The 9,489-nt window shown below is 50.7% G+C and overlaps 1 protein-coding gene across 1 annotated transcript; it reads left to right on the top strand.

Moving 5' to 3' along the window:
* Positions 1 to 5,422: 5,422 nt before the first annotated feature.
* Positions 5,423 to 8,922, top strand: LOC139824327 (uncharacterized). Its single transcript, XM_071796858.1, has 3 exons — positions 5,423 to 5,666; positions 5,801 to 7,979; positions 8,679 to 8,922. The coding sequence occupies exons 1-3, from the start codon at positions 5,423 to 5,425 to the stop codon at positions 8,920 to 8,922; spliced, it is 2,667 nt and encodes an 888-aa protein (XP_071652959.1).
* Positions 8,923 to 9,489: the final 567 nt, after the last annotated feature.

Raw genomic sequence — 9,489 nt, 5'->3', positions numbered from 1 at the left:
CGCCTTTAGGTTGGCGGCAGCTGCTGCACGTGGCGCGGCGCTCCCGATGCCGCGGCTGGTAGCATGGGCTGCGGTCGTCCTGCAGCGTGTGTCCTGGGCCGCAGCAACTGACACCGGCGACGAAGATGGCCGTGCCGCCAGCGATGCTGCGGCGGTGACGGCCGCGTATGTGGGGGACTCACGTGTTCCTGCGGATAATGTTGTTGCAGGCGGCGATGGTGCTGGTGCTCGGGGTGCTGCGGATGGTGGTGCGGCGGCCGTGGAGGCTGCCCCGGGTGGTCGCGAGTCGCACGCGCGGCGTCGCTGTACTCCTCCGGAGGACGACTGCGACGAAGACGTTGTCGCGGATGACGCACGTGTATCCCGCACCCGCGGCGGAGATGACGGTCCACCGTTCGCGCGCTGAGTGCCTGCTGCGCGGCCCGGCTCTTGCACCCGGGGGACGCCGTGCTCTCGCGCATAATGAGCCTTGACGTCTCGAAGCGGCACAGCTGTTTTGCCAATGTAGTTACAAATTGAGCATTTGTAGGCTATGGAGTCCCCCGGATGCATTCTCTTTTGGTGTTTTGCGAGGTGAGCCTGGTCGCTATACTCGCCCCGCGGTTTAAGGAGGCCAGTCTCGCCCACCCAGCACCGGGGACAGCGTACTCCCCCCGGCAGCGGATAGGCGAGCATAACCTCGCACGGCTCTTGTTGACCGCGCGCCTCTGCCATGTTGGAAAATTAACGGGAAATAGATATAATAAGAAGGCAGAAATAAATATGTATAAATAATTAGAAAAAGTTGTGCACGGGGCGCCCGGAGACGTCCGAAGAGCGAGGGCGCAGCGGGCCGCGTGTCCCGTCCACGGGGCCGCTCGCGGTGTATAACCTAGAAACGTTACAAGCACCACGTGGCACTTGCTCTGAAACCAGGAGACACACCGCGAAAAACACCCGCCGCGTCCGCGATTACCGTACGCACCGGGTAACGCCGCGGAACTTGGGCGCGCGGTCCCAGGGCGAGCAGTCGCAGCACTCCACTTATACACGTATCGCGGCACTATAAAATTTATTTCCCCGGGAATAAAACTACATGGATTTTTTAACAGAAATCTCCTGGGGGACACGAATATGACATTTAACACGCGGACGTCGCTTCCTTGCCGGCACACGCACGCGACACTCACACACGGAAATGGACTTACTAATCTAAGATCGTGTGCCGGCGGATGTCCTATGAGCTTTTATCATGCTTTTTAATCCGAATAATAATAGGCAAATTATGTTCCAAATCAAATTAAAAGAAAAATTAAATATGTTTAAATTTGAAGCATGATAATTTCTCAAAATTAGGACTACACTTTGATCTTAGCAACAAAGTTGCCGAGAAGCGATGCATAGCCTACCGGCTAAAACCACCACGAATCCCTCACAGCGGTTTACGAGGGGGCCCCGGGAATCGCGTAAGCATGTCGTCCATGAGCCCCCTCCCGCAAATATCCTCCCGGGGAGGGGGACGAAATCGGGGAGAGCCGAAGCACCAGTCACCCGCCCCTCCCCCCGCCCTTGTGGACAGAAACTAACTTGTGGCGGATTGGGGGGAGATTAGCCCTTGGCTCCCTTTCAGGGGGCCAGCAGCGGACACGTGGTTTCCAGCCCACGCACCCGCCCCCCAGGCGAGTGAGGGGAGGAGTAGCCATCACCAAAGATGATGGGTTCCTCCCCTCCCCGCGCCCTCGTGTGAAGGGCAGAACCCCGGGGATGTTGCCATCCTCGGGGAACTCGCCACCCACCCATCGCGGACCGGGAGGAGCGTCCGTGGTGTAGACCCTGTAGGGAGTCCACCCGAGGCCCTCCCCCCCCGACCCGCTTAGCCTACGACGCCTGCCATCAGATAGTACTGCCGCGAAATCACGAGTTGTCTAAACGTATAATTGAACTAGAACATGTACGCAATATGCATTCGGGCGTGCAGGCCACTATGGCGGCGGTAAGGCAAAGATTTTGGCCGTTCTCGTTACGGTCGGTCACGCAGAAAATGATAGCCAATTGTGTGACATGCTTTAAAGTAAAACCTACCACTTCTGAGGCATTGATGGGCTCCTTGCCCGAAAGTCGCGTTACTGTATCACGGCCGTTCACGCATTGCGGAGTGGATTGCGCCGGTCCGGTGATATTACCGGAGGGTAAGCGTCGTAATTCGCGAAGTCATAAGGCGTAGCTACAAGGTGGAGCTACAAGTATCTCAACACCCTGCAGCAGAGGAACAAGTGGAAGATTTTCAAGGGTCAGCAGCTAATGACGGGGCAATTGGTCATAATAAAACAGCAAGCAACAGCACCACTGCAATGGCCCATCGGACGGGTCCAAGAGATACACACCGGATCCGACGGCATAGCGCGCTCGGCCACTGTCAAAACGAGCAAGGGTTCTTATGTTAGGCCTCTCGCTAAATTGGGCATACTACCGGCGTAACCACCAAATTCTCAATTCCTCCCATTTCATTGTAAAACTTTATCGACTTAATCGCACATTTTCTTTTTTTGTTTTATCGTTCTTAAGTGTCATTTTATCTTTAAGTGTAACCCATTAATTCGTTCAATATATTTAGATTTAAGTACTGCATACTTAAGGTGATCCTAAAGCCATGATCCTAGCCGGTTTTTTTCAGTTTTTTTCTTAGCACTAATCTTTTAATTGGCTTTATAGAAATGCAAAATTCTTGTCTAGAATTAAAGTACGCATCAAAATCTAAGTCATGGTGGTCGAATTTATATCGAAAACGAAAAAAAATTAATATTTTTTGTTATACGTGACGACCACCACATATAAATTCGACCACCATGACCTAGATTTTGATGCGTACTTTAATTCTAGACAAGAATTTTGCATTTCTATAAAGCCAATTAAAAGATTAGTGCTAAGAAAAAAACTGAAAAAAATCGGCTAGGATCACGGCTTTAGGATCACCTTAATCGTTAGTACAAATTATTTAGTCATTTATTTTAAGCTCGCACGAAATTAGATCCGATACATCTTCTCAACTTGTGGATTAATCGCGCGTTGACATTCGTTTAAACATTGTGACCATCCAGCATAACACGTTGAAGGCGAACCCTTCAAGGGGGGCGGCGTTGTTAAGTAATCGTCATCAACAATGTATCTGTTGTGTATTCAAACCACATGATCTCCCGCGTTCCGCGGTCCTTTCGCGATGACCCAATGCGCTGCGACTAACGACCAACCAATCCCGTGCGCTTTCCTATCATCGCTCGGCCAATCTCGCGCGGTCTCGGCCTCCCCTCCGCTTGCGTGTACGTGCGGGATCAGTGGCGGTCTGTGTTCCAACGTGTGACGAGCACATTCCTCTCGACGGGTAAAAGTAAAGATTCTTTTGTGAGATTTCCATATCGAACAACATTATAAGTTCGGTAGTGGTGCTAGCGACGAAAGGTGCAATAAACCAATTAAACTCAAAGACGCGTTGTCTTGACCACGCCGTTCCCGAAGAACACACCGGTGAAAACGCGCGGAGGGCTATCCAGCCCACAGCTTCTCTCTCGGCCGACAATTCCGCAGGAGAAGAATTAACAATTTCTATAATTTTCTGTATGTCAGATTTAGTTAAAGATAAATTATCATATAATTGAGCAACTAATTGTTTAATTGCTACGTCTAATTTTTTAAGAAATGACGGAATATTTTGTAATGTATCTTGTAATGTATCTCTTACATTGTCTGATGAAGATTTAAGCCAAATCTACAATGTGCTCTTTGCTTCCTGTTTTCTGCTCTTAACCTCTTTGCGACTATATATCTCGTATTTCGCAATTCCGTCGCATAACGTGATGTTTCTTAATTTAATTAATTGTCTCTTCTGGAATTCGTCAATTTTTATCTTGGGCGACAGAGAACAAAAAACATATCGCGTTCCTCTCACGGAATTGCGAAATACGAGATAGTCGCAAAGAGATTAAGAGCAGAAAACAGGAAGCAAAGAATACGTTGTAGATCAGGCTTTAGTCTCACAGCAAAATGTTGTATCTGGATTAAATTTAGAGCTATTTATCTCTATTGTGTGTACAGTTGGAACATTTTCAAATTTTTTTTACAGATGTTTAACGATGCACCCCGAAAACTGCATCGTTCCGGCCTAACATCCTGCCGAGACCGCCCGGCCGACCACCCGCAGGGCGAAGAACGGGCACGATGTGCCCACTTTATTTTTAATTTCATGTAACGTTAGGAAGTCCGCAAACGGACTTACCGCGGCAACCGCCTTGACGCTCCGAGCGGTGCCGAAGGCAACCGAAGACAGCCGAACGCAATCGCGGCGTCGGAACGCCGTAATCCCCGACCGTTCCGCCGCACCGCCCCGGCGCTTGCGATTGCCGTCGCTACCCCCGCCACTCCGTAACGCCGTCGCGACGGGTATATAAACGAGCGTCGTTAACGCTATTTTACGATTTCCTGATCACCCGTCTCACCAACCGCACCGATCCTGAATTCACGCATCGATCTATCCATCGCTAGTCTGAACAAGGGTAGAGAGCCTTTGGCATACTCTGCCTTCGTCGAGTGTGTCTTGATAGACGACCAGCTTCCTTTTACACGAGACTACCCGAACGGGGGCAGAGCGCTTCTCTGTCTCCACCGAGCGCTTCTCGCCGGGTACCGCCTCGCCTCCAAACGCTTGCAGCCTCCACCGAGCGCTTCTCGGTGGTTGGACTCGCGCCTTTCTTCCTCGATCTAGCCACTCGTAGCCTGCCACCGGGGGTAGAGTCTGCGTACTCTGCCTCCACCGAGCGCTTCTCGGTGGCCGGACTCGCGCTAGACCGATCCTTCTGCCACCGGGCGAAATCTTTGCGATTATCACCACCGCGTCCACGCTTCGCGCTATTTCCGCGATTTAATCGCCGCGTCCGCGCTTCGCGCCATTTCGGCGCGCCCCGCTCCGCGACACCGAGAGCACCGGCTCCGCCCAAGAAACTCTGTAACGCGGTCCGACACTCGAGCCTTTGTAAATATCCCGCGCCGTCACTCCATTGTATAAATCGTTGTATATATTTTAGCGGAAATCTTTGTTTTTACCGTTCCGTCCGCGATTCCAGCCTGTATCTAAAACCGCGACGCTTGTACATACTTTCACTTACAATTAGAATAAATCTTTGTTAATTTGTCCAGAAAACCGAGTCGTATGTCTTTCCTCCGCGCCTACTCCAAACCCTGACCAGCCGCGAGCGAATCCGCGTTTCGGAAGCTAGGTTGTTTCAGATGCATCAAATCCATGAGTTGAAATGTGTTTTTTAAAACTGTCTTTTCTTTGGGCAATGGATTGCGATGGCCCTCGCGGGTGTTGACGCAATGTGATTTCTGCCCAGTGCTCTGAATGTCAACGTGAAGAAATTCAAGCAAGTGCGGGTAAACGGCGGAAGTAACTATGACTCACTTAAGGGGAGCTAACGGGGTTCAGGCGACTCGGGAGCACGCCCTGGGCTCTCGGCTGGTTTTGACCGGCGCCAGCGGGTTTCATTCCCGTCAGGGCAACAACGGGAGCATGCCCTGGGCTCTCGGCCAGTTTCGATTGGTGCTAGCGGGTTTCATTCTCGTCTGGGCAATAGCGAGAGCACACCCTGGGCTCTCGGCCGGTTTCGACTGGTGCCAGCGGGTTCATTCCCGTCAGGGTAATTAACGGGAGCACACCCTGGGCTCTTGGCCGGTATCGGTGCCAGCGGGTTTATTTTCGTCAGGGCAACACAGCTGGTTGCGGGCTAGCAACCCCTGCCGGCTTATTATTAAATCGCTGGCAAAAACGTAGATGAAGCCTCGGACGACGGGGAACAAGGCCCCATTCCCCTGGAGCACGGCCAGGGGGCTATACGAAGACAACCAAGGCAGGAAACACAGGTCTGTGAACTATCGCTCCCCTTCAGTCGATGCGAGAATTGCGCCGCAGCTGGAGTGGGCGAGTATATGGCTCTCACTGTTAGAGATGAGGCCCGGCATATGGAGGAATCGCATCCTCACCTGAACATCAGGTACAAATGCAAATGGTGTGGCAAGTCGTATGCGTCGTATCGTGCGACCGCATGCCACCTTCCAAAATGCCCAGCAGCCAGGGCAAATGAGGGGCAGAGAACCGTGGAGCAGGGCCGGTTCGACTGCCCTGACTGTGACAGGAACTTCGTCACACAGCGCGGCCTGTCACAGCATCAAAGACTGGCACACCCGGTAGCAAGAAACCGAGTGAGATCGGAGCAAGCGGCACCTAAGGTGGAGTTAAAGAGAGGTAGAGTTTTCTCTGCTGAAGATGTGAGTAGGATGCTTGAGCTTAAGGTAGAGCTCAGAGATGAGAAGAACATAGCAAAGGCTATGGTTCCGTTTATGCCGGAGAAAACCCTGAGGCAAATAAAAGACAAGAGGAACGAGGCGTGTTATAAGAGGTGGCGAGAGCAGCGCCTTGAGAGTGCACGCTCGAAACAAGAACTCCTCAATGAAAAGAACCAGCAAGTGGATGGTGCACCACTGGAAGTAGACGATGTCTTTGTTGATGCGGAGGAGATCGAGGATGTCTTCCTAGACGTGGAGGAGGCACCGTGCGATATTTACAGCTTTGACGAATCTGCGTCAACTGTGTGTTGGAGGCAAGCCAACATCGAGGCTGTACTAAAGGAGCTCAGAGAAAACGAGCCCAAGGAATCGCTGGAAGTACAACAACACATTATCCAGCTCTTGACAGCAAAAAGTGAAAGTCAGGCAATAACACAAGAGGAACTAGATACAGCCTATGAGCTGGCGGTCAGTTTGTTCCACGCTCCGGCGCCTGGGAAGGCGGGCGGTGCTTCCCGGGGACACCGGAGTCATAGAAAAGGGTTCACGGGAAGAAGCGAGCGCAAAGCCCGAGCGTATGCCCGTACACAAGAGTTATATAGAAATAATCCCGCTATCCTCGCTAAAATGGTAAGAGAGGGTATGGACGTCCGAGCGTTGGATGCAGGTGAATCGGCGAATCCATCAGTCGAGAGCGTCAAGGAGCTCTACGAAGGGCTATGGGGAAGCCCAGGTCAATGTGATATCGACCAGAGAGAACGAGAGGCCACAGTGCCGTATAATCCAGCAGAAATTCTGCATCCCATCTCCAAGACGGAGATTCTGAAGCGTTTCAGGTCTACACGGCTGAGGGTGGCAGCCGGGCCTAATGGACTCCGTAAGGGAGATCTGATGAGGAATGAGGGAGGTTATATCCTCCATGCAATCTTTAATGTAATAATGCTGGCGTTGAAACAACCAAGCGCGTGGCGCTGCAATAGAACAACGCTATTGCTCAAAGAGGGAAAGGACCTCTCTGTAGCGGCTAACTACAGGCCGATTACTATCTCCTCAATATTAAGTAGGTCCTATTGGGGCATTATGGACCAACGCCTGAGAAACGTGGTTCACCTGAATGCACGGCAAAAAGGCTTTGTGCCGGAAATGGGATGTTACAATAACATCAACTTGCTAAACGAAGTACTCGCAATGGCAAAGAAAGGCAAAGGAATCGTTGCCACTCAGGTGGACATAGCCAAGGCGTTTGATAGCCTTCCGCACCCTGTTATCAAATATGCTCTACTTGGGAAAGGGCTGCCGAAGGAAGTGGTCGCACTGATAATGGACTCATACAAAGGAGCCAAAACGACTATGAAATGTCATAACGAGACGTTTGACATAGAGTTGAAAAGTGGTGTCAAGCAAGGAGACCCTCTGTCTCCGTTTATTTTCAATGTTTGCATGGATTTGATCATTGACAGACTTGAAAGGATGGAAGGCTTCCAAGTCAAGGAAGGCCTGAGTATATCGTGCTTGGCTTTTGCCGACGATATAATACTCATTGCTGATACCAGAGAAGCGGCGAGTCGGCTTATGGATAAGCTTGTCGGCTCCCTTACAAGATGGGGAATGGCACTATCGATTGGAAAGTTCGTCGCCTTTAGTATTGTTACCACTAAAGACAGCTGGTATATGGTGGAATCCAGAAATATACAGCAATGGCGAGAAGATCGCTTATTGCGGCCCTGCTCAGTCAATGCAATACTTAGGCATACAGGTTACTCCATGGGAAGGAGTAGTTATTAAGCGCGCAGTTGCGCGACTAAAGAATACGCTCCCAAGAATCAAGAGGCTACCCCTGAAGCCACACCAGAAAGTTGAACTTCTGGCGCGGTATGTCTTGCCGCACTTTTTGTATGCCTTCACCGTGGGCACTATAAGTGCTACAGAACTTTGAGAACTAGACCAAACACTAAGGACGGCGGTGAAAGACTATCTGCACCTTCCAATGTCTACGGCAGACGGTCTGCTATACGCGTCTAAGCGCGATGGCGGCATGGGCTTTCCCAAGCTCGAAATTGTTGTAACATCCGCAATGTTAAAAGCTGGTTTTTGCTTTCTGAACAATAGCGATCCGGCAATCCGAGCCCTAGTAGTGGCGTCAGGGCTGGAGAACAAACTAAAGCGTTTGGCGCACGTGGCCAAACTGGGCTAGCCCCTATAGTCGAATAAGCAAAACGACGGTTATAAGAGCAAAGCCGAAGCAAACGAATGGCACAAGTGGGCGGAGCTACCGTCCCAAGGCAAAGGAGTGCCAGCCTATAAAGATGATAAAATAGGCAATGAATGGCTATAACCTGTTGTCCTAACCTGTTGAAACCGTCCAGGTATATTACGGCACTTAAGCTAAGAGCCAATGTTGCGGCGAACAAGGTATCGCAGACCAGGATCGCTAAGACCAACAGCGTCATGTGCCGTAAGTGTAAGGCTCAACCCGAGACATTGGGTCACATATTGGGGCAGTGCGTATACACCAAGTCTGGTAGTATTAAGCGACATAACGATATTCGAAACTTCATCGAACGCCACGTTTTGGGGCAACGTGGCATGGTAGTAACGAAAGAAGCTTGACTACAGGACCCTCATTTGAGGAATCTCCAACCAGACCTGTCATACAGTATCGGGAAAGGGTCTTCGTGGCTGATATCACAGTCTGCCATGAGGATGGTGATCTCCTAGAGAGAGGTAAAAGGGACAAGCTCGCCAAATATGCGTCCCTCGTAGCCCCACTTAAAGCTCAATTAGGGGCGAAAGACTGTATGATCCTCTCGATAGTTATCAGGACAAGAGGAGCAATGCCCAGAGACACTGTTACCTGTCTTCGCGAACTACTAATTAAAGACAGAGGCTCGCTGAGAACGCTAACACTTCAAGCGTTTAGGAGCTCAGTGGAACTCTTCCATATGTTTATGGATTACAACGCGCCTTTACGCCTCAACAGCAGCGATGCTGCAGATTAAAAAGCTTTTGGCACTAGCTCACTGATGTAATTTTATATACAAACGATGGTCTTGGACCGGATCCACCCAAAATTATTTATTTATTTATTCGGGAGCATTCTACACTCCCGATTTTAATCTATGCCGGCATTTTTGCCGTTGACATCAGTGATGCGAGTCGCTCGGATGGGCACCGAGC

This window comes from Temnothorax longispinosus, unplaced genomic scaffold (genome assembly GCF_030848805.1).
Source record: "Temnothorax longispinosus isolate EJ_2023e unplaced genomic scaffold, Tlon_JGU_v1 HiC_scaffold_33, whole genome shotgun sequence".
In the NCBI taxonomy this organism is placed as follows: Eukaryota; Metazoa; Arthropoda; class Insecta; order Hymenoptera; family Formicidae; genus Temnothorax; species Temnothorax longispinosus.
Note: the sequence above shows the minus strand (reverse complement) of the source record. Positions and strands in the feature narration are given on the sequence as shown.